Source organism: Condylura cristata, unplaced genomic scaffold, assembly GCF_000260355.1.
Source record: "Condylura cristata isolate star-nosed mole 26May11 unplaced genomic scaffold, ConCri1.0 scaffold00032, whole genome shotgun sequence".
In the NCBI taxonomy this organism is placed as follows: domain Eukaryota; kingdom Metazoa; phylum Chordata; class Mammalia; order Eulipotyphla; family Talpidae; genus Condylura; species Condylura cristata.
Genome location: NW_004567133.1, coordinates 6,127,240 through 6,152,110, shown reverse-complemented (window position 1 = coordinate 6,152,110; position 24,871 = coordinate 6,127,240). Strand labels below are relative to the sequence as shown.

Genomic DNA, 24,871 nt, shown 5'->3' with positions numbered 1-24,871 from the left:
GCTCGCTTTTGCCAACAATATACTGTCAACTCTGGATTTTTGCCAATCCAGTAGGTAAGAGAAAGTGGTATCTCAGCGGGATTTTTATCATTGCAATTAAGGTATATAGATATGTAAAACAAGAGCAATCTGAGCCCTCATATTTGGGCAACAGAACATAGAGCTTGCCCTCATTTTAGTGACTTGATGGCAACCACCCCCCCATTGGGGAGAAACAAATTCTTAGAAGCTCTTCCGGGGTTCCTGGACCTGCGCAGTTGACCAGCAGGAGTGCCAGAGCCTCCTTTAATCTCCAAAGTCCAACCTGCCTGCCGAGGCTGAACACTACACAAGCAGGTGGGAGTATCTGTCTCCCGCATTGGGCATTTTCGGGCATTTATCTATCTAAGGAAACTCCATCTTCCTTGACCTCTGGGGGATCCTTTTCTTTCAATCTCCTTAGCTGCTCTAGGAATTCAAATTATGTTAAAAAGCTGCATAAAAGGAAATTTCTCAAATCATACTCCCTCCCCAGCAAATTCTGGCATTCTGGTAAGGACCTGACTGAAGGGACAGTGTTACCCAGTGGTTGGGGCTGTGGCTGTGGCCCCAAGTTGCCAGATTCCAGTTAAGATTCCTCCACTCACTAACTGTGAGCAACCTCATTGGGCCTCACCTAGCCCCACCTGGCCTCGTTGGGTCTCACCTAGCCTCACCTCTCTGGGTCTCAGCACCCTCCTCTGACAAGTGGGATGACAATAGCAGCTATTTCACAGGAAGCTGTGAAGAGTAAATGTATCCATTTATGCACGTAGCTGCAGTCCAGTTCTGGCACAGAGCAATCCTTGAGCAGAGTGAGGTCACACGGTGATGATGACGAAAATGGCTGAAGTGGTGGTGATTTGTGTTGGGAACGAGAGTGCTGTGATGATGAAGATTAGGAGTAGACTGAGCCCTCCCACTTACAACCTTGAACCTTGTGACCTTGAACAAACAGCTCAGTCATTCCCTTCAGTGTGTTTGTTTCTCATGTCTTCCTTGCGTTGTACGGGTGGGAACAGTACTCTCCATCTGAAGCAGAAATCAGCTAAGTGTAGCCTGAAGTGCAGCCTGGGCCACTGCCCATGTTGGTGAATAAACTTTTATTAGAACTTTTATTGGAACTCCATAGTGCACTAGAAATCTTATGGTGTTATGGCCCGAGGTCCTGTGAAATAAAAGTATTATCTGGCCCTTTCCATCCAAAGTTCAGTCTCCTGACTAAGAGGCGTGGTTGTGCGGACAGGAGATGATGCCTGTGTAAAGCCTGGCACACAGTAGGAGTGCAGCACGTGGAGTTGCAGCGGCCACGAACTCAGCACAGGATCTTACCTCCACCCTGCCTCTCTCTCTCTGGCCCCAAAGGAAAAATAGAGGGGTAATTATAATATGAATAGTTTAATTAGAAATCTCACCAAGTTCTGTTTCGCATCTGTATTTTTACCATGTGCCATGCATTTCCATGTACTCCGAGTAGTGCGCATGCTTACTAGCCTGCAGTGACAGACATGAAACTGGTATCCAGTAGGCTGTGCTGCATGGTTTAAGGCTCTTTTTTTTCTCTTTAAAGATTTGTTTATTTATGCATACAAGAGCTGGGGTACAGGCCAGAGAAGCGGGGGGAGGGGCGGGTAACACGATTCACTCAAGACAAAGTGGGGAGCAGAACAAGTAACTTACTGAAGCACACTGCTGAGGGGAGCAGCGGGCAGGTCAGGAGAGGTCTGCCGCGCCATGTGGGTCAGCTCCCTGGTGAGGGATCAAACTCCTGCTGCAGTGGCTGCCAGTAGCTTCATAGTGCTGTGTTTAGCCCCTTGCACCACCAATGAGGGCCCCTTCAGGCTCTTTTTTAAGGATAATTTTGATGCTGCTTTTCTCTTGCCTGATGACTTCAAGAAGCTAACTTCTAGGAAGAGGCAACTCGCCTCTAAATGGCAAGGAGGAATGTTACTATCTGCATCTTAAGCAAAGTAAAACCAGTGTCAGAATCTTCTAATCATTGAAAATAAATCCTAAGTGCTGATAAAATCTCTCTGAAATCAAAAATGGAAGAACAGTATTACAAAAACTCAGCGCACGCCTTTAGTTTCTTCCTTTCTCCCCAGGCACAGGTGAGGGGCACACGTGCCATTTACATTTGGCCTTATTTATGGTCTCGTGGCAGCAGCTGGCAGGTCACCTTGCAAAATACAAAGAAACACTCCCTTCATTTTGCAAGCACCCCACACTGATAGGAACATCCCCTCCTGCACGCTCCTCCCTGGATCATGAGAATCACAGGAGATACAGGCAGGAAGGTTCTGGGGACGCAGAGCAATCTGGCTCCCTCTGTCCTTGGCAAGTAGCAGCCAGCCCCCGCTCCAGCTGCCTGGAGGGGAGAGGGCTCGGGGTGAGGACAGGAGCATCGCTAACAAATGTACGTAATTAGAGCAAATTATCTTCATTGGAAAATAAGCAAATTATTTTCCAACTTAATGAGTAAAGAAGCTCCTAATTAACTCCAGTGGAGATTTGCTTTCAGATTTTAGTAGTGAAGCTTTGTGGGTTTTGTATTAATATTTTGGTTTTATGGCCTACCTTCATTATTTATTTTTTATTTTTTTTTTTAATTGTCGTAACAGAATTTTAGAGACAGAGCAAATCCAGAAGTGGTTGAGCTTAACTCTCACTTGGGGTAGTGTTCACTGAGTCGAACCCCTAGGGGTGTGTCTGGTGACCTCTGGGGTCTGCCATGTGCTCCCCGACTCACTCGGCTTCCCTTCACCCGACCCTAGCTTAGTCTGCTTGGGGCTGCTGGCTCTTCCTGGCCTCAGCATTGCTACCACCTCTGGCACGTCCCGTCTGACAGCAGCCCCGGCCTGCAACCCGCTCTATCCCCTCTCAGCTCCTGGCTGTATGGCGTGGCCTGCTGCCTAGTGTGCAGCCTGTCTCTAGGTCCTACACTGGACTCCTCAACTGGCAGCCAGAGCCAGATGGGCAAGGGCTTCTGAGAGCTGCCCACCCGAGCTCCTGCCTCAGAGCATCAGGGATCAGGAGGGCAGAAGAAAATGGGCCCGACAAACCAAGATAATCTAATCCCTAAATCCTGGCTCTTTCATTTTTTAAATTAATAAAATTTATTTATTTATTTTAAAGATTTATTTGTTTATGCATACATAACTGGGGTGCAGGCCAGAGGTACAAGGGGTGAGAGGATTCACCATAGACAGAGTGGGGAGCAGAACAGGCAGACTGATAAGTACACTGCTGAGGGGGACAGCGGGCGGGTCAGGAGAGGTCTGCCGCGCCATGTGGGTCACCTCCAGGGCGGGGATTGAACTCATGCTGCAGGGGATAGCTTTATAGTGCTGCGCTTTAACCCGCTGCGCCACCAGGGAGGGCCCAATAAACTTTATTTGTAAGAGTAGTTTTAGGTGCATAGCAGAAAGTACAGAGGCTGCATGTACCTCCCCATTTGTGGGGAGCCCGGGAGCACGGGCTGGGTTCCTTGTCCTGGGGGGAAAGAAGACACACACATGCACCACGGAGTTGGCCACTTGGGTGTCTAAGGCAGGAGGCTACACACCAGTTCACTCTGCCTTGGCTTTCTCTGCTAGCCTGGCGAGGCCCTCACCGTCACCATCACCGCCACACGTCACCTGTCACACGTCACGTGTGGAGATAGCCCTGCTCTGCACCCTTACCCTCTCTGTCTCGGAACCACTTCCAAGCCCTGATTGGCCGAGGTCAGTCAGGGGCCGTTCCCAGGGCTGCAGCCTGACGTGGTCAGAGGATGCATGGTTTTGCGTGGGGATGGGGTTGGGGGTGCTGGGGGTGGTGGTGGAGGGGGTGGGATGTACTCCGCCTGCGTGAGGAGAAAGTAAGGGCAGCAGGCCCTTGAAGGTGTTGTGAGCTCAGCAGCTGCCTGCCCTGCACAATTCCGGGTCTCCTGTCCATCCTTCAGCTCTCCCTTGCAGAGTCCCAAAGTTTGACTGTTGCAAGGAGCACAGCCCAAGGCGAATGAATGCCTTTCCCCTGCAGCACCCCGTCTCCCGGCCCTCATTAGTCTTCTCCAAGCCTTTTTGCTCCCGCCCTCCGGAGAGCCTGGTCGTGGCTTGTCACCGCAGCCCCCTGGGAGTGAAGTTGGACGATTTGGGAGCCGGACAGTGTGCTCTGACTCCCATTTTGTATTAGAAAACAAGATGACCCATTCATTTTCCATCAAGGCATCCTTTGATGATGGTCACTTCCGTGAAAGTTGTGGAAACGGCCTCTGGAATAGCATATTTAAACATGTGGGTGTCGATCTGTTGAATTTATGCATTCCTTGAAATGTTGGTCTTGTAGTTTTCCGGGAAAGCAACAGTTCTCCCTGAAAGTGGCCATTCTGTGAAACGCAGGTGATTACCACTAACTCACATCTGTGCCGTCACCTCGGTGCTGAGCGTGGGGCTTGGTGTGTGGCGTGTGGGCGCGCACGCCTCAAAGGCGGGGTGTCTGTGCAGAGTGGAAGGCAGTTTTGTGGAAGGCATTTTCTGTAATTCCAAACAATTTAATAAAAACGGAATTTGACTGGGAAAACTACAGTCTGTCAGGCCTTGCGGAGTGCAGATAATGTTCCAGATTAAAGAGCCAAGGCTTTGTTCATGACAGTCAAATAACGTGAGTGTGCGAATTACTGTTTCCCCGACATCCATCTAGTTCAAGAGTATGCCATTTCCCTATTATAATAATAGGCTTCATTTTCTTAAAATCGTTTGATTATGATTGGTCCTTTCTATTCAGTTTGCAAATAAAAAGCTTTTCTGGCCATACACTAGTTGTTTCAAAGCCGCCTCATTCTCTGTTTCTGCTTCCGAATGGAACAGGTCAGACCCTGCGGAAGGCCGAGAGGAGCCAGTCCTGCTTGCGGGAGAAGAAGGAGGTAAATGTGTCCCTGGTGAGGGCGGGTGGAGGCGGCTCTCGCTGAGGTACCCGGGAGGAATCTGGTCGACGGTGTTTCTGGGTCTCCTGCTCTGGACTCTCCGCGTCCTCTGCTTGAGTCCCTGACCAAGGGATGCTGGCCACTGGAGCTGTCAGCCCATGTCGTGGTAGCAGCTGAAAGTACCACTTAGCTTTGTCTGGGTAACAGATCACCCCAAATTCTAGTGACTTAACACAATAACCTTGCACTTCGCTCATGATTCTGGGAGTCAGCCATTTCTGCTGCCCCCTGCTGGGCAGTGGAGGGGCTGGCTGAGTGAGTTAGGGTGCCTTAGCTCTCCTCGGGGTGTCTCATCCTTCCTCAAGGCAGCCTGGTGCATTCACCTGGAGGGCTAGGGGTTCAAGAGCAGGATCCCTTGAGTCCAAGGCTCACAACTGGCCCTGTGTCATCTCTGCGACTTTCTTTTCTTTAGAGCAAGTCCCAAGCTCAGCTCAGATTCAGGGGTGACCTGAATAAAATAGGCCTCACCTTTTTTTTTTTTTTTTTTTTGAGAAATACAAATTAAATATTTTATTATTTTATATATTTTTATATTATTCTTCATTAAAAAAAGTTTTTAAGGATTTATTTATTTATGCATACAGAGCTGGGGTACAGGCCAGAGGTGCAGGGCCAATGAGAGGATTCACCAAAGACAGAGTAGGGAGCAGAACAGGCAGATCGACGAAGTACACTGCTGAGGGGAGCAGCGGGCAGGTCAGGAGAGGTCTGCTGTGCCATGTGGTCACCTCCGGGGCAGGCGGGGATCGAACTCATGCTGAGTGGCTTTAGCTTCTTCATGCTGTGCTTTCACCTGCTGCACCATCAGGGAGGGCCCCTATTCTCATTTTTATACAGTGGATACTTCATCCTCTTGAGTGTGATCCCCGTGAAAGCCCCCCACCCTTTTCCCCCCCGTGCACCATCACCATAGTCCCTTGTGTTCTTCCCACCCGTTTTGACCCCCCCCCCCATAGCGTGTCTCTGGTTTATAGTTTAGGCCTCACCTCCTGATAGAAAGAACTAGAAAATGTTGTGACCATCCTTGAAGCCCACCTGGTCAGTGTCGCACCTGAGGGCTGGGACTAAGGGGGGGATGACACACACCCCCTTGACCTGAGGATGTGTGTGCTCGTATAGCCGGAAGGGATGTACATGTGATCACCCCACATGTGACGTGTGCCAGTGCAGTAAGAGAGGGACGAAGCAAATGGAATTTCACTACAGAAAAGGGATTGCCTAACTCCACCAGTGGTGGCAGGAAAGCTGACATGCAGGTCTCCTCTTGAAGGGTGGGTCCATTTTCCACCAAGTAAACAGCATGGTCAAGGTCAGAGAGACATGACTATGTTGCCAGGTTGCTGAGCCCGAGGGGGGACGTGATAGCGAGGACCCGTAGGTTTCCGCAGGGCCCTATGGGCAAATCTCAAACTCCTGCAGTTTAAACAGGTGTCTCATTTGGTGGCAGATGGGTCCAGGCGTGTAACGGCTCGTGGGTCATCATCAATATCCACTGGACCTGAAATTCATCAACAGTATATCCTGACGCCCTTAACTGAACGGGACTGTCTCAAGCTCAGGGGGGCCAGGGGCTCAAAAGTGGCCACAAGACAGTCTTTCTCTTCCTATCTCAGGGCTCCACCGCCTCTGTGTTCTCACACCCTCACACCCTCCCTCTCTGAGTTGGCAGGTGGGGATCTCACACTTCACTCCGACTTCTGACCTCTCTCCTAGAGGGGGGTGGTCTCCCCTCTAGGCTGGAGCTACGCAGGTTTTCGTATTTAGTCAGCCTACCTGGGATGAGGCTGGAAGGTATCTTACGCACTTTGATGCTGCAGAGATCTCATGGCAGCCCCAGGAGGCCCCCGGAGGCCCAACTCTGGTGGAGTTCCTACTCTTTCTTGGCGGAGACTTCTCCGGAGGCAGGGCCGTGGGCTGGTCTCCGCCAGTCATCCCGAAGCCCTTGGACCGAGGAGCCACCACAGGGGACGCATGGACGGAAGCAGGCTCCTGATCGCTCATATAGGACCAAGGGTGGGGAGCAGCCCCCCTAAGCCAAAATGAATCCTTTACAGGTAGTAAGGCCTTTGGCCACAGAATAACAGCATCCCGATTACCCACACTAAGAACTTTGATGGGAAGCCAGGAAGCAGGGTGGTGGGGAACTGTTGAGATCTGCTCCCCTCCCCTTCTCTCCCTGGCAACAGGGCGGCCCTAATTGCCGCTTTCCAGTTACTCCCGTCATGCTCAGCGCGAGAGCCTGTCAGATCACTCTTCTGAAAAGTGCTTGAAGTGCGAGAGAACGGAGAGAGGGGTTGTTTATCACAACACCCAAGTTTTACCCTGAAAGATATTGTTTCAGGCCCTCTAGAAAAAGAGAGAGAGAGAGAGAGAGAGAGAAAGACAGAGAGAGAGAGAGAGAATATATTGACTCTCTTAACAGGGCTTTTGTTTGCTTAGAAAAACTAGAGAAAGAAACTAATAGCAAGCTGCCAGCACACTCATCCTGATGTATGATAACATGCCTTTTCCACCCACCTCCTCTCCCTGCGGCCCTCCCCCTCTTCTGTGAAATCTGCATTTCCTGACACTCTGCGCCTGACACAGGATGCCAGGTGTACATCAGCTCTGTCACCATCAACAGCAAGGGGAAGACAGGTTGGTTAGGACCTTTAGGACGGGGCTCGGGTCCTGTTCCTTGAGTGCCAAGGTTGCACGGGCCAGCTCATGCCTGGCACATGCGGTTTCCAATGGCCTGGGCTGGGCACTTCTCTTTGTGGCCACTGGCTAAGCTGGCCAAGGGTGGGTTGTCCATGAAAGCTGTTGTCCATGAGTTGGCCAGGCCAAATGCAGCCCAAAGTTGTGTTCTACCCAATCCAAACCCTACTAACAGCCAGGGATGAGGACAGTGTGTGAGGAGCCCAGCTCTCACCCCAGGGGCATTCCCTGTGCCCTGCGCTTGAGCAGCCCCAGGGATACCTCAACTCTCAAATCCTCGTGACAGACAAGACAGGCACAGACCAGAGAATGGCAGACATCAGAGGATGCTCAGATAAAGGCCTGGGGTGTCTGAGGAGGAGGAGAAGACTTCCTGGAAGAGGCGGCTTGACCCTGGCTTTGGAAGGGCTGTCTTTGGTGGTTGGTTTGAAGTCGGTAGACACTTTTGGTTTAGCTGGTAAAGTTATTTTCAGCCTCCTCTCTAACAAGTATTCATGGTTCCTGCCTGCAGAGATTATGTAGTGTTCATGGCCGCTGGTCATGAATTATTAATGATTTTGAAATTGTGGTCATTGTAGTTTACTCAAAAATCATTAGGAAGTAAATTTATCATACAGTGTTAAAAATAAATAAAAAGGGAAGTCAGAGGAGGACCGCGTCTTTATTCGTGACCCTCCCAACATCCACACTGTGCCCATGTGCAGTGGGCCTCCCGGGCAGGCCGCTGGGGCCAGGTCCTGCTACCGCAGAGGCCCCATAGTGGCCTGAGACGTGTATTTCTGCCTCAAATCCCAGTTACGTGACTTTGGACGAGTGCCTGGGCCCTTTCACCTCGTTTGGTAATCCCCACTTTGGCCATGTGGTGCCGGCAATAAAGGCCGTAGTAACCCAGGGTGCCAAGCCTGCTGCCAACCCACGGCATGCACTGTGTGGACGGAGACTGTGCCATCACTTCATCACTCCGTGGTGTCTCATATTTAACAGGGAGATTCAGGCCCTTGGCCTGAGGTAGCACGACCGCACTTCTCACGGAAGGGGTCTCCCTTGCTCCAGGGGACCTCAGCCAGCCTTCCAGTCGCCTGGCTGAGTGCCCCTGGGCAGGCTCACGGGTGTGGGGTGGGGGAGGGCGCAGGGAAGCACTCTGCGCCTCCTGTGATAATGGATTGCCTTCTTTTGCAGCTGATTGAAGATTCTAAAAAATGCTCTTAAAAGCACACTCATCTGCTGAGCTCACTTTGTAAAGGGCTGCAAAAGTCATTTAACTTAACCACCTAGAAAACGTTAAGCCTTGCCTTCGCCTGCATGCTTTAGCTGCTCACAGCACACGTTGGTGTGCACGCCCAGGCACACACCGGTGAATACTCCTGCTGTCCAGTAGAACCTTTGGTGCACGGACTAGTGACTCGCCGTCTTTTGCCAAGCAAAGGGGGAGCCTAAGATCTTAAGGGAGCACGGCTAAGGAGGGAGCCCAGGATCCAGCTGCTGCTCCCGGGGGAGGGTCCTGTACACTGCGGGCCGCCGCCACCCTTTGGTCATCACTGTCTTGATGCTTCTCTCTGCCAGCTGTTCCAGAGAGCCTGATTGACCTGACGACTAAACAGAAAAGGGCGTTTAGGGGTACAGTGCTCCTGGCATCAGCTCCCCAGCTGCCCTCCCAAGCAGCAGCCCCTGTAATCAGTTGCTTGTATGCCCTTCCAGAAGTATTCTGTGCAGAGCAGATACATCCTTCTCTGCTCCTGGCCCCACCTCCCTTTTGTTCACACAATGATAGCGTGCAACACCCAGTGTTTCGTTCCTGCATTTTGTTTTCTTCACTTAGCAATTTGCCTTGGGGAGCACCCCATGGCTTGCGTGAGAAAGGAGGAGCATTTTATTCCAGGCCCCCTCGTGGGGTGCTGTGCAGATTCAAGTGTGGCTGCGGCCCCCACCGCTGGGTCCCTCAGTGACCACCCGACAGCTCCCTAGTCCACCCTTTTTGGCAAGAAGTGAGCGCAGGGTAGTGGTCCTGGAAAAGAAGTGGGGGTGTGCCCAGCACCTGGATTTCTGAAAGCCATCTCTCTCAGGCCTTTTTCCCAGGGCACATGTCCTGGCTAGTTGCAGGAGTCCAGTGGAACAGGTGGTTCTTCCTGACAGTTTCAGACTCCACCAGCGTGCAGACAGTAGACCCTTCCTGCTGTGAAATCTTTCAACTTTTCGACCATCTGGGGACCCAGGAGCAACCCCTTCCGTGTTTACTAACCTCAAGTGCTTTTCTGAAAATTTTAAAAAATAAAAAGTTTCAGCGAGAGAAAAGAAGACGAGGCCTTCTTACGGTGCTTCATTCCAGGAGCCTGCTGCTATGACAGCTGACGTTCCAATGTGCCCTTCCCGTAATGAAGCCGCTAGCTCACATTTCTGGGCACAGACGGACTGAATTCACTTTACACCCAACTGCCACATGCGTTCCCAGTTGTGCAGTTGCTTTGGTCGTTCTGCTTCCTGGGATCTTGGTCTCTGCGGCTTTGAGAACTCGGTAACATTGACAACTTTTGATTTCTGCAGGGCCGATCAGACACACGGCAGGGTTAGAAGTAGTTTAGCAGAGCAGTTAAGCCTGTGAACTCTGGAAGAAGGAGCCTGGGTTCCTAGGCCAGCCTCATCCCCCTGGTGAATTCCCCATTGTGCCTGTGATCTGACTTCCTTTTCTAACAAGCAGGGCTAATACAGAAGCCGTGTCATCGGGTTGTGGTAGGGACTCAATGAGTTCATCCGTGCAAGGGGTTAGGATGTGCCTGGCACATGGTAGGAGCTCCAGTAATGTTGACCACTATGATGTAGATGGACAGGGCGAAAGGGCCAGGACTCAGATCAGGTTGTTGTTCTGGCGTCTGTGGTACGATGGAAGGGCACATCATCACCGCGGCCCCTGCCACCAGCCAGCGCGCCTGGAAACGCGTACACAGACCCAGCTCCCATCTCCCAAGTTTAACACTGGCAAGGCCAAGACACGAGCTCGAAAAGCCAAGAGAATCAATTTCTGATAAAATGCCAGGGAGGCGATTGACAAGTCCAAGACCTTCCTGGTATCACTTTAGCTTCCGGCACAAGATTAAACTCTAGAAAAGCCCATCAGAGAGCTGCAATTTGTGACCAGAACGAGATGCTGTTGACAGCTTCCCCTTCCTGCCCGAGCCTGTGGTGGATGAACAACACGCCCCCAGCAGAGTGTCCTACACCGTCAGGTCCTAGGCTGGAGATGGCCCCCTCCACACCCCCGCACCCCCATCACTTTAAGGAATATGGATACGATCAGGAAAGAGAATGATACTGTCTGTAAGAAGAAGCTTCCTGCAAACTGTCACTCGTGAGAGGCGTGTCTCCTGGCTGGAACAGGACCTGAGAACTGTCCCTCCACCTGGGACTCCTCCAGGGGAGCCGGGGAAGGCCCCGAGCGCGCCAGGCCTCTGGGCTCCAGACCTGAGCCACCACCACTGACCATGCACTCTCGCTGCCCCCTCGGGGCCTCTTGTCCTCTGCGGCGCCCCAGGCCCGGTAAGAGCCCACGGCTGTGACTTCAGTGTCTTCCAAGTCCACGAGCCACCTCTCTCGACTGTTCAAGGCGCTCTCCCCAGTCAGCTTCAGCAAAACATAAGGGAACTTGCACCCTCACCTAGCTGGGGAGACTGGGGGTGGGGTGCACCCGGCCTGGCTGGACCCAGGGGCTCTGACCCTCAGGGCTCTGCCTTTCCTGTGACAGAGCCACGTCCAGCCAGTTGTTCCGTCTGCTGTAAGCTGGCCACCAGAAGCACAGGTCACTGCATGGCGGCTGCGTAGCTGTGAGGAGAGCGCAGGCAGGGGCTTCTGCATAGAAGAATGGGAAGAAGGGGGCCCTCTACCCCCTCAGGTTGTCGGGGTGCTCTGAACCGTGCCTGGCACTAGGGAAGCCTGGACTAAGTGACAGTTGCTTTTTTCTCTCCTCCTGTCATCGGGACACTTCTCAGGAACTCCAGCCAAAGACGGCACATCCTTACCCAGCTCTGCTGATGGAATGCCAGGGAAGGCCGACTCTCACCCTGCAGAGGAGGCTGGCATGGGGTCTACCCCGCACTGAAGATGCAGAAGGAAGGCGTACTTTCCCAGAATGGCATCAGGACCCTGCTAGCAGAAGGACAGGGGGCAGTAGGCAGGCATCCTGGCAGGAAGCCCCCCGCGAAAGAGGCAAAGGGGCTTGCAGAGGGGAGGCCTGGAGGGTCAGGAGAGGCTCCGGGAAGGGCTGCATGTGCCCGCCGGCAAGGGAGAAAGATCGTAGTTGGGAACAGCAAGTAGCACGACCACAGAAGAGGGGCTTGGCTTCTCTGTGACACAGCCAGAGGCTCAGTGGTTGTGAAGTGGCAGGTCCAGAAAGGTGGGGACGAGGTCGGGGCAGGGATGGAGTCCGGCTGCGTTTATCTCCTCCTCGGTGCAGCGCCCAGACCCTAGAAGCTGGAGTAATCAGCAGAAAGGGCCTCTGAGTGTCCTCCCCCTTCAGAGCTGGGGTGGTCCCTGGGGGTGAGCGTCTGTTCACCAGCCCAGCCTGCGAGGTGGGGGCATAGGTGCGGCACCGGTGATACAGGTGGTCTGTGGGAGGTTCGTTCCCTTAGTAGGAAACGTGCTCAGGTGAAAATCATGATGGAAGCAGAGACTGGAGGGACCGCCTCTCACACATCTTCAGGCCCACCGGTCAGTCCTGCTGGCCACACTGCCATGGCCAGGGGTTGGGGGGAGCAAGAGCAGGAAACTAGAGACTGGACCAGGATAGAAAGATAGGGCAAAATGGGGAGAAGCGGTCAGATTTGGGATCTATGATAGTTTTCTCATTTTTGAAACAGCAAAAGCCACCCTAAATCCATTTGTTTCCAGCCTGGGCGTGTGGAAATAGTGGGGCGTGGGGGGGCTTTCTTCCTCCTTCATCGTCCAAGGCAATTTATGCTTCAGACCTAGCTTCCAGGGGCTCTGATGGCCGAAGCTCTCTCTCAAGCTCCCCACAGAGAGTAGGGCAGTGAGGAAGGAAGGAGGGAGCAGCCTCGTCTCTCTCAACCCACGTGAAACCCAGATGAGACGATGCCAGTCTGCCCACACCAACCACAGCTTCCTGAGCAGAGTCCTCCCCTCCCAGCCTGTCCCTCCTGCCCTGCCTTGAACTCTGCCGGCCTCACGCTGTCTGCTGCAGCCACACTGGCCTCCATGCTGTGCCCCCAGCTGCCAGGCAGCCCTACCTCTGGCCTTGCGCCTGACCTTCCCCCACCTCTGTCCAGCAGCCTCCTCCGGGACTTCTCTGACCCTGTGCTGGACACCCTCTCCCTCCCTCCCTCCTTCCCACTCACCCTCTGCCCTTTCTCCACTTTCTCTTCTCCTGACACTTAGCCCAGCAGACATGCTGCGCACTCCCTGACGGCGTTTACCTCCTGTGTCTGCTTACGGCAAGGTGGGTGCCCAGGGGCACGACTGCCCTCATGGGGCGTCCAGAGGAGGTATCTGTAAATGTTAGTGAGCGAATGAATTTGCAGGGTGAGGCTGTGTGCACGCGGGGTTTCCAGCACTGAGCGTCCAGTGTGGGAGGAGGGTCCCCTCTCCGGCACCGTGGCCGAACAAACGCTGCTTTAGTCGGTCTGTCTGTCTGTCGGCAGGTTCCTTCTGATGGCAGGTGACCGTGACTTTACATTGGTGGCGGTAATGTAAAGTCTCCCTTCAAAAGTGAACTCACTCAAGATTAAGAAAAGACAGATCTGTGTTGGTCGCCTGAAAGATAGTTTCCGATATACATCACAGTCTTACAAGAAAACTTGTCAGAGAATAAAAAGGAATGTTGTTTTCTATCAGCTATGTATGAAAGTGACTTTTTAGATAGTTGGGTAAGAAAATGATTTTCATAAAGGTATGGTATTCTCTGTCGTTCCAGTGCAAAAGGAAGTGTTCAATTCAGTATCATCAACACAACACAAATTTGAAATCTCAAGATATGTACCTATGGTGATGAGTTACGGTAGTGACAAATACCAAGTCTGAGGTGTTTGTAGAGTAGGCCATTCTCCTGCTGATAATTCGGGTGGGGGGGGTGGAGGAACGGGGGATGTGTAGTGGGGGGTGGGGAGTGGTGCCTGTTACCTGGTCAGCCCCAGGGCAGGAGAAACTCAGATTTTGCTGCAGTGCTTTGACTGCGTTGCTTCGGCCTCCCTCTAGGGGGCAGTAGCAGCCGTTGCTTTCAGCCTGTGTTGCTTGGCCTCTGTTTGCAGGATGGGCACACGGAATGGAGAATTATTATGCCACTCCTGTATCTGGTATGTCGGCAAATGCAGTAAACAGCAAGTTTGGAACTATGCTTTTTCATTCAACTATCAATAATAGGCACTAAGGAACTTAACCACAGGGCACTGGGACACACGGACCAAATTAGAGAGGATTTGGTGCGTGGGCTGGTGCCGGGAAAGAGATGTAGGGATTTTGTACTATAAGATACATTTGGATCGTCTCTTACGGTCATCATGGAGAATGTTCATGAAGGTGTCATTTTTTTTTTTAAGATTTATTTATTTGTGCATACAGAACTGGGGTGCAGGCCAGAGGAGCAGGGGTGGTGAGAGGATTCACCAGAGACACAGTGGGGAGCAGAACAGGCAAATTGAGGAAGTGCACTGCTGAGGGGAGCAGTGGGTGGGCAGGAGACGTCTGCCGCGCCATGCAGGTCAGCTCTGGGGCAGGGATCAAACTCATGCTGCATTGGCTGCAATAGCTTCTCAGAGCTGTGCTTTAACCTATTGCGCCACCAGGGAGGGCCCTGAAGGTGTCATTTTTTTAAAAAAAAAAATTATAATAGTTTATTTTTACATATTTTTGTGCATTTTTCCATCTCAGTTGTAATCTCCTTGGGTTTCCCATCATCAAATCACCCATGCGCCATCACCATTGTCCAGTGCATTTCCCTTCCCCCGCAACGGTGTCATTTTAATAGTCTAGACCATGACCTGGCACAGACACCCCTGTTAGCTTTTCCACTGTAGCACCCAGAACTCATCAAGTGGTGTCTCTTTCTCTCTCTCTCTCTCTCACACACACACACACACACACACACACACACACACGTACATTCTACTTCAAACTGTTCTGAGTAAAAGAAAGAAATGTATTAGTTCTTGTGACTAAAAAGTCCAAGAGAATTCTGGCTTCAGGTGTGAACTTCTGTAGCTTTTGAACTTCGGTAGCGTCTGTCGTTTCTGGCTAAGAAACACCGCGCTCAGTTCAGAAGGGCCAGCTCCTCACTGCCTGTCTTTGTCCTCAGTTCTGTTGCCTCTTCACTGGGGTCACGCTTGTGTCAAACTCTCCGTGGAACACAGAAGGATGCTCCTAAGTGCGCACCTCATCCTTTGACGGCAGCTGGCTCCTTGCTTTGGGGTGTTCCTAGCAGCGCCTGACTCATATAGCCAATAGTTTCAGGGGACGGGGACTTTTCCGTCAGTTAACCAGTCCCCGAGGCGTCGGGGTGCATGTCTCACCCTGAGCCAACCCCTGGCCGGGGTACGTAGGTCCTGTGCCCTCCCTTCCGTCCTGTGCTGGGGCATTACTTCCAGCCACACCACCTGGATTGAGAGTAGGGAAGAGGTGGCTTCCCGGAGGAAAAGCGAAGTGATGTACCCAGAAGAAAATAAACACGCTGGCCTGGCAGAACCAGCAAATGTTCTCACTTAGCTGCTCTGTGGCCTTCAGGCAGCTTGATTTGACTTTCAAGGCCCCACTTTCCTCTGTGAAGTGGAGATGATGATCCTGAAGCACAGAATGGTGGTGAGACCCAAGGAGGCCTGAGGGAACGGTGGTGAGACCCAAGGAGGCCTGAGGGAACTGGAGCGTCAGGGGGAGGGTGCCAGGAGGGGTAGTAATTCAAGTGTGTGGTGGTCGTCTGTGGGCCCTCCCCACCCCCAGACGGTCATTATAAACAGTCAAAGATCCTGCTGTCTGCTGGGACCTGGCCACCCCGCACGCTTGGAGCCTGGAAGCTAACACGCTTTCAGCTGCTTGTGGATTCAGCCCGGGCGCTGGCCTGCACTAAATCAGCCCTGTTTAGGGGAATTCCAATAAGCTGGTCTCACGGGAAGGCGTGACCCCTGAAATATAGACTCTGCCGGGCACCTGTAAACATCACTGGCTCTTGCTGGTTTTTTCCAATTCCATTTTTCCTCTAGAGAGAATTAATAATATGGCCACTGATAAAATTCTACGCCATCCCTGGGGCCAGCGTTAGGAGAAGGGTAAGAACTCTGGGACAGCTTTGGCGTCTCATCCACATTCCTTGCTCCTCTGCGGTGCTTGACTCACGTCGCCCCGCACCCATCAATCCAATCAAACCAGCTTCTGGCCAGTCATGGGCGTTTCCAGCTTCTTCAGGCGCCCGGCCTTTGCCCATGGAATGTCCTACTCTTTTCTTGTGACTTAACAAATGCTTCCACTTTCAAATCCCAGCTCAAATTCTCCTTGTTTGTTCATTCACTCAACCAATATTTAGTGAGGACCTGTTGTATGCCAGGCGCTGTCCTCAGGGCTTGGAGTACACAAGTAATTAAAACACACACAGCGCCCTACCTTCGTGGAATTTTTATTCGAGTGCAGCGAATAGCCTAGTGCATTTAAAAGCATAATAAATCCAGGAAAGTAAATATGAAGGTGGTGGTCATGGGGATGGGTGTACTTACCAGCTTAATAGGTGGCCAGGGAGGAGCTCCCTGAGGCCAGCGGTGAACAAGGTAAGTTTGGGCACTTACCTGGGGGAGGGGAGCCCCTGGTAGATACAGTAGAGACTCAGAGGCCCTGAGGTGTGTGTGGAGGTGTCAGGAGGGAGGGCGAGGAGGAGGAGGAGCAGAATGGTGGGAAGTGGTCAGCGGTGTGAGCAGAGGCCGTGTGCTGGGTCTGGTACCTCTGGGAGAGCTTTGCTCTGGACTCGGAGGCCCACAGAGAGCCCTGAGTAAAGGGTCCACATGGCTCGCCTTTCACCCAAGCTCCCTGGCTGGAGCAGGGAGAATGGGGAGGGCGGTGGCAGGAGCCAGAGGAGGGGCCTGGGCCAGCGTGGTGTGGTGCAGGACAGGTGGGGAGAGGTTGTCAGGTTTGGGGTACCCAATAGTTTCCACATGGCGTTGATGGATTGATTGGGTGCGGGGTGGGAGAGGGAGCCAGGCTTCAGAGACACGAGGATGGGACCTGGCCATGGCATCCACCCAGGCACCCTCGCTCACATCTTGGCGGATGACTGCGAGTTATACGTTTAAGTATAATCGCATGCCTCCTTTGTTTTTGAAGAAAGCTATGGACTCGATTGCCAAAATAAAAAAAAAAAGTCATGTGTTCAACTGAAAGGTGTTCTCAAGGATCCTACAGACCAGCGCTCCATTTAGGGGTCCTGACCAGCTTGTGTAGCTTGACAGGGGTCCCCACAGCAGGGTGCGCCACCCACACAGGGCATGTGAATGGGGCCAGCGTGGTGCAGTCTGGGTCCTGGTGCCGGAGGACAGCTGAGTAACCAGTTGGTTTAACCAGCGGACTAGTCAGAACTTTTGTAAAACGCTCACCGCAGAGGTAACTGCCACACAGTGAGCGCCTGATACATGCTGGCTGCAACAGTGACGGTCAACTTGTTCCTTTACAGGGCTCTCGGACCTTTGGGGGTGTCAGGTATCAAAGCACCATTTTATAGGTGGAGTGTGTGTGCAGGGGCCAGGTAGAGTCTGGGGAGTGGAAGGGCAGAGTTAGTCCCCAGGCCACCTTGGCAGTGATCCCTGTAGAGCTGGGGGTGGTAGACCAGGCTCCCCACTCGACGCTCCCCCTGCTTCTGTCTTCCAGGAATTGAACACCCAAGTAGGAATCAATAAGACAAAGAAAAGCATCCTAAAGTCCTTCCATTTTTATCCTAGTTAACCCTTAGAATTGTCCTGTAAGGTACACCTTCCTAATATCCCCTTTTCACAGAAGAAAAAACTTAGGCTCAGAGAAGGTAAGTGCCAGAGTCCAGATCTCACCCTCTGAACCCCTAAATCCCTAGATAATTAGAGAGCAATATATAGTTAAGTGCTAACAACTTAGCACGTAATTATATACTGTTTCTCACTATTGTACATAATTTACTTCTAATTGCAGGGTTTCAGAATGAGCTGAAGAGAGCGGGGGCGAGACTGGCAAGGGTTCGTGGAGACTTTGGGAACTGAGCTGAGCCTCGGAGAGGATTTGGGTGGAGGCTGGAGGGGGACAGGGTGGGTTTCTGGAAAAGCGAATAGAATGATCAAGGCAGCAGGGTAGAAGCAGGCGTGGAGGGTCTAAGAAAATGCAATTTAAATAACAGAAATACACGTAGATGTAGCTCACGTCTTTGAGAACTTTGTGCCAGGTGCTTGCCTAAATCCTTTGCACTGGTAGAGCACCAAGCCACATGGAACCCAATGAGGGAAGGAAACTCTGAGCAGCTGATACTGCTCTCATTCCATTTCAGATGCACTAGTGGTATGTTGTGACTTGGAGCCAGACCAAGACTCCAGAGCTCCAGTCCTCCCCAGCCCAAGTTCAGAGACCTGATGAGAGGTGGGGTGGGGTGTGTAGGTAGGGAGCAGAGACAGGCTGTTTCAGGCCGCGCACCTCTAAGTGTGGCCTCAGCGGAGAGTAAATGTGTGCCCAGAGGCTATGAGGTGGAAGCCCAGAAGAGCCAAGGAGCAATTCAAGGGGACTCATTTCTGTGTTATCCGAAAGAGAAATGAAGACTGACAGAAAGACTGAGAGGGGGTATCAGACAATGACAGCCACCCCGGAGGCCATGGGAGTCAGGGTAGCCAGAGAGGCATCAGCGAGCAAAGGGAGGCTGAGAGCCACAGAAGCTGCAGAGGGAGATTGTGGGTTTGGGGTGGGACGGTAACCCAGATGTTCCCCAGGACAGGAAATGAGGGATCACCCCTGCGGAGGGTTCTGGGAGAAGACAAGCCAAAGCCAGGAGGTGATATGCTAAGAAAAGAAGGATGGAGATTCTTTTTTGCGCCTCTTCTCCTCATGATCATTGTCAGGATTTTCACACAAATTGCATTTCTATTGCAAATGTCTTCCTTGCCATTTAAGACGTAATCCCTGCAATGTGGGACTCAAACCAAGTTGATATGGGCTCTTTAATCCATTCTCTTGGGCAAAAGTTATTTAAGAAACATAGAAAATCTCAAAGCATTGTTTATAGTAGGATCCTCTTTTTGTTTCATGCGTATGTTTATAAATATGTATATTACAAAGAAAAACATCTAACGGACGTTAGTAATCGGGGTTTTATTGTGTGTACGTGCCCTTTAAATGTGTATAATTTATTATACTTTAATTATCCCTCCTTAGGCTATAAAAACTATAATAGAGGTTCTCTCTAATGGTTAGATGATGGTACATGACTTACAATTCTTTTGGCTGCAGATGACAGAAACTCGGCTGAAACGTATAAAGCAATTAACTAAATGGTCCAGATACTTCTTCAGGCATGGCTAGATCCAGGGACTCAAATTCCATCATTAGGCATCTCTGTCTCTTCAGCTCTCAGATCTGCTGTCTGCTTAATGACTAAATTCTCAGGCACTCTAGGTCTGTGGTCCATCAGCCTTGCACACCAGTGGAAAGAGTGCAGCCCAGAGCTGTCATCCAAGGGTCATGGCTCACCCTTAACCCATTGAGTCTGTGGGGAGGAGAGGGGAGGCACTGTGTTGGCTGGCAAGGCCAACGTCTGTGACCCACGGTCAGAGCAAAGGAACTTTCGAGGACTTCGAAAGAAACCAGTGATTAAAAGAAGGCGCTGAGCATTTCTCCAAAGGAAATCCAGAGCCCTGTTGCCAGAGGAAGCGTAAAACCACAAATGTCTCCTCTAAAGGGGCCTTCACTCTCTGGGGCATGGATGTTTGTAATGCCTGAGTTGTTTATAATAAGCATGTAATTGTCTTGCAATAAACGGAGAAAAGCGAGATCCCCTCTTAACCACCGTGTGGTTGCATGTGGTTGCGACAATGGAGACGGCTAATGAGTGCGAAGAAAGCAGTAAAGCCCCTGTCTCACCAGGGCCCTGGACTTTGTCAGCCCCGGGAGGCTAGACCAGGGCAAAGCCAGGGGATCCACCCTCTCCTTTTCGTAGCTTGTTAGTTGTGTGTTTTCGTGATCCATTGGGCCGTCAGACGGTCTCTGGGGCTCTGGGTTGCCAGAGTGAGGCGCCCAGGGAACTGGGCCCCATCAAAGGCAGCCTCTGCCTCTGAGCCTTCTGCACGGGGGCACCACGCCCAGCCTCAGTAAACGCTTCCTTGCGTTCCGATATCACACTGATCTGTTTCTTCATTTCAGGGTTACACTAAGGACATGGTGACAGACTTTGATGAGAAACATGATGAGTATTTAATATTGCTTCAGCAGAGGAACCGGTAAGATGAAGCTGCTCCGCAGCAGCCCTTAATATTAGCCAAGTAAAAGTTCTGTTTAGATTTATTAACAGCACGCAGGCTCTGCTTCACGTAGGAATGGCATTCAGTCACCCTCCACTCAGAGGCTTGGAATATTATCTGCAGTCCCAGCTCCTGTATCTCCACTTCTGATTGAGCTGCAGCCAACTGTTCTTTGAGTAAACACTACCTCTTGCTTCCCTGCTTCTGTTCGAGAGGAGGTGGGCTTGTGGTGAAAAGCTGGAATTGGCCATGGCCTGTGCATTCGTCACCTGAACGGTCCCATCTGATGTTGCAGGCTTTGCGGGCCCTTGCAGTCCCAGCCTGTAATCACACTGCATTGTGTGAAGGTGGGATCATTTTCCATTTGCATCCAAAGTTGGTTGCTATGTCAGTTGAAGTTAAGTGAGTACTGATTTTGACTCTGGTGTGCTGGTTCTTGAAAACCTGCCTTAAGTACACTGTTTGGTGACAGGTTCAAAGCCATGTGGGCAGCTTGAAACAGGTGGTGTTTTCTCAGTGCTTTTGCAGGGTTCATTTTCAGGGCACCGTGATCTGTGGTCAGGCCTGGAACCCCTCAATGAACTGGATTTGTAAGCTCAAATGCAGGGAGGGCCCACAGCCAGTGACGCCAGCTCAGTGGGGAAGGTGGCACTGGAAATGCCATGTGTTGAGCCAGTTCTGTTTATGGGAACATGGGCCTGGGCCCACACCCTCTGTGCTGGCCAGAGAGGCTGGAAATCTGGATTTGTATCGAGAAATGTCCTGAGTTTGAAAATGGTGGCAGTGAATTCCATGGAAAGTCCAAAAACAAGGCAAAGAATGCTGCAGATCTCCCCAACAGGTCTGCAAGTGGGGTACTACTTTGGGCCTTTATATGATGGGCTTGGACTTGGGGTCTGGCAGGTAAGAGAGTCTATCTGGGGATGGTTATCCTGAGCTGGGGGTTCAGCCCTTGTCTGGCTGGAGTCATGGTGCTAATCAGCAGGGTCCCTGGTAGTAGCAAGTTGTGATGATCCAAGTTAGTCCCGGGGGCTGCAGGAATGTGATATCCCTGCCCACAGCTTCAGTACTAAGTTCCAGCAAGACCCCTGGTGTTTGCCCCAGTAACACTGCCCATGTTTCCAGATGCCCCCTGGGGAGGCATCTAGGGCCAGAGCACCTCCCCAGGACCGGCCAGAAATGCCAGGCAGTGTCTTCTGTGCCCAGCTGCTCTGTGCTCATCTCCCTCCGTCCCAGGGACGACAGACGAGCAGAGCGAAAGGCCCGTGCTGATTAGACCGGTGTGGTTTTTATCATCATTCATGCCACGGAGCAGGATGTTTTCATTCGTTTCTGGCAGGCTGGATGGTGCCACCGAACACCTGGGTGATCGTTTAATCATGTGCACGTGACTTGTCTGGGAGGAGAGTGTCTCCGTTCCTTGGAGCACATTGCTTTTCATTAATTAGGGGAATCGATAAGTGCGTGATGAGAGGGGGATCAGACCAGCCGAGCACGCAGATGAGGAGACCCACAGACAAGGTTGCAGCACAAAGGTGATTTCAAAATGTAACAAAACTGACGCCGCCAAATTAAGGGTATGTGTGGTTGCCAAGAGGGGCCTGGCTCGTTGACAGGAGACTAGGAAGGAGGGAGAGGAAGAAACACTGACGAGTAGAGACTTAGGAGGAGCGGGAGCACCCCAAGGGTGGAACCTGCCCTCATCCCTACACTCCCAGATGAAGCAGAGACAGTTTCTGCACTCATTTTGCAGATGAGGAAATAGAGGCCCCGGGAAGCAAGGGCAGGAAGCAGTGACACTGGGCGGTGCTTTCTGGCCTGTGTTTCATCGAATGTTGTCATGAGCAATGAAGAGAAGAGAAACCTGCCGGGGTTGCCCCTGGCCCCAAGGGCACTCAAGAGGCTCCTGTGAGGAAGCTGCAGTTTACTCTGGATCTAGGTTTATGACCAGAAGTCAGTCTTTCCCCATCTCTCAGCTGTTTTCTTACACGGGAAACATGCCTCAGTCTATCCTTGGCGAAGCTGGAAAAGAAAGCCCTGTCCGCTTCTCTTGCCATCAAGCAGTCGACATTCCTCAGGCGAGCTCTTAGGAGTGCCCTCCCGGGGACTCAGTGGCCCCCAAGATGCTGGGCACACTATTCTTGGATGCATTCAGCAGGAATTCTCAGTGCCCAGCCTCTCTACCAGTGTAAAGGAGAACACGGTGAAGAGACAGAGGCTGTCCACCAGTGCTGCTTGGGTTGTGAGGCAGAGAGGCCCAAAGGAAATGGACATTAAGCGACAAGGACACATATTGGCTCATAAAATTAAGAAATCCAGGACGATACTCTGGCTTCAAGCATAGCTGGATCCAGGGGCTCAAATTCTGTCAGGAAACCAGGAAATCTCCACCTCCCAGCTCTGGTTCCATATGTTAGATTCATCCCAGGCAGGCATTTCCCTCATGGTGCTGGAAACCCCATGCTCACAACCTGCCTGAAGGGAAGAGACACCCCATTTCTGAGAACTCCAGCCAAAGTGCTGGGGCGTGGGGGTGTGGGAAGGGGGCCTTCTGTTTGCCAGCTGGGACCCATTCCCACCCTGTCCAGTGAGGGAGCTTAGCCAGATGGGTCAACAGCTGGGTCGTGGTGTCCGTCTCATCCAAACCCCAAAGAGTAAGAGAAGGTGTAGAACAGTGCCCAGCATTGGAGGGACTGTCTGCAAGATGGGGGGCATTGCAGGGCCGGCATGAAGAGCGCAGTCTGCGAAGCAGCCTGTGCCCCTGAGCCCCGGGGCCGTGGCAGCGAGCATGAGGCCATCTGTAACTGTGCCAGAAGAAGCAGAAGGGATTATGCCCTGCGGAGTGGGGGAACAGGAGAAGGAGGAAGAAGGGGGAGAGGCTCGGCCATTGGGCTGGCCCCCTGTTCACCCCTGCACAACCCCTCCCAGAGCGGCTTAGTGATTCCCGTCACTCGGCTTTGTGAAAGATGTAATCACACCCAACAGGACTCACGAAAGAGCAACCAGATTGATCAAAGTGCTGAGATATGAGGATTGACCGAAGAGATTAGGCCCTTGCATCTGAAGCGCTCATGGCCGAGGGGGCTGTAACAGACACGTCTAGATGGTGGGAGGGAGCCCCAGAAGCAGGCAGCCAGCAGTGCTATTATTTGTTTTGTGAAAAAGGTCATTTGAGGGAAACTTACAGGAAAAAGGGGTCTTAAGAGAGTGGAACCTGCTGCCTCACGAGAGATTCGGGCAGGCAGGGAGCCAGCACCCCCGGCCCCTGAGCTAGAGCTGCGCCGCGTCTCCCATCCTGGAGAAGCCCCATGCAGCCGGCCGGCTGCATTCTTGGTCTCACTTTGCAGGAGATAAAACAGGCCCTGCAAGGTCGGGACCGGCCAAGGTCACACTGTTACAGGACAACCCAGTGGGAAAGGGGCTACCAGCGCGCTTAAGAGTCACTTGTACTGCAGTCAACAATGGGTTTGTTCACAAAAGGGGAAAGAAAAGGAACAACCCAGGGAAAGAGAGAGAGAGGTACAAGGTAACCAGAGCGTCCTACCAGCTCTGCTGACTTGGGCTCCACCAGCACGCTGTAAGCTGATCAAGAGCCAAACGACCAGCCGCAAACCACCAGACCCAGAGACCCCCGGAGCCCACAGGTCCCGTCTTATCCCAACCTGGCTGCTCAGCTCCGCCCTCACGTCCCAGCGTGCTTCTCCTTGGTACTGATGGGATTTGTAGTTCCAGTATTTGGAGTGGGGGCGGAGTCCATGAAACCTCTGTCTGTTACAGTACAAGCTGGGGAGGGAACCACCGGGCCTCCAGTGTGTCGCTTGCACCTCTGCCCACATCTGCATGATGGGGTGGGGACCTCCCAGAGGACACATGCCAGGCCCCGAGGGCCACCAGGTTTGGGGAGGAGCGGCAAGCTTTGCAGCACTGCGCCCACCCCCAACCTCGCCGTCCGTCAAGGCTCGGCTCGGCTGCCACCACCTCCAGGAAGCCTCCAGCTGGGTGGAAGCCTCCAGCTGCTCTGGTTGCCCGGAGCCCTGTGCCACCTGGTCAGCAGACGGGAAGAGCAAAGCGCGGGACTAGGAGTCATCCTCCGGGGTCTGAAAGACAGGACTTAAGTCGCAGCTGCTTCCTGGGTACAGTGGCCGTGAACAAGTTCCCTGGGGGATAGGCCAGTGGGAGAGCCCCTCACACTCCAGGGCCAGTGGCTAAGTGAGGCCAGCTACGTGAAGGTCACCAGCGCGCTTCCCATCATCGTTGCGGCATTTTAATGTTCTCTATGGCTACCCCTGGAGCCAGTATCCAGACAACCTTCCACGCCTGTGCTTCAAGAGCCCCTGAGCTGGTCATTGGGATCTCTGAGGCCCAGAGGCACTGTGTGGCTCACGGCCGTCCCACAGCATCACGGAGTCCAAGATAGTTCAGTCACAAACCCAAGTCAACTGGACCACGAACCCTACACATGCACTAGGAGGGTGGCTGAGGCCTGCTCACCACCTGAGTCCCTGCTCGGGCGCTGGCCACACTCCCTCACGACACCCTGTGCTCTCTCACGGTGCCTCTGCATCCTCTTCTGTGCACAAGAGCACAGGTGACCCCAGAGATCAATATGGGCTGAAACAGCCATGATGCCGCGCCCTGCGCCTCCCCCCACGGGAGCTGTGCTCCCAGGCACGTCTGTGGCTCCTCTCCCAGGCTGGGCCTCTTGTTACAGAATAGATGTTGAGCATTCCTCCTCATCCTGGCGCGCCCCCCC

At 52.5% G+C, this 24,871-nt stretch overlaps 1 protein-coding gene across 2 annotated transcripts in view; it reads left to right on the top strand.

Moving 5' to 3' along the window:
- Positions 1-24,871, top strand: part of KIAA0556 (KIAA0556 ortholog) — a 148,412-nt gene that overhangs the window by 13,300 nt on the left and 110,241 nt on the right. For both annotated transcript variants that reach the window (XM_012732019.1, XM_012732018.1), the window contains exons 2-3: positions 4,866-4,921; positions 20,021-20,097. In XM_012732019.1, coding sequence (XP_012587473.1) covers positions 4,866-4,921; positions 20,021-20,097 — 133 coding nt within the window. The remainder of the gene's footprint in view (positions 1-4,865; positions 4,922-20,020; positions 20,098-24,871) is intronic.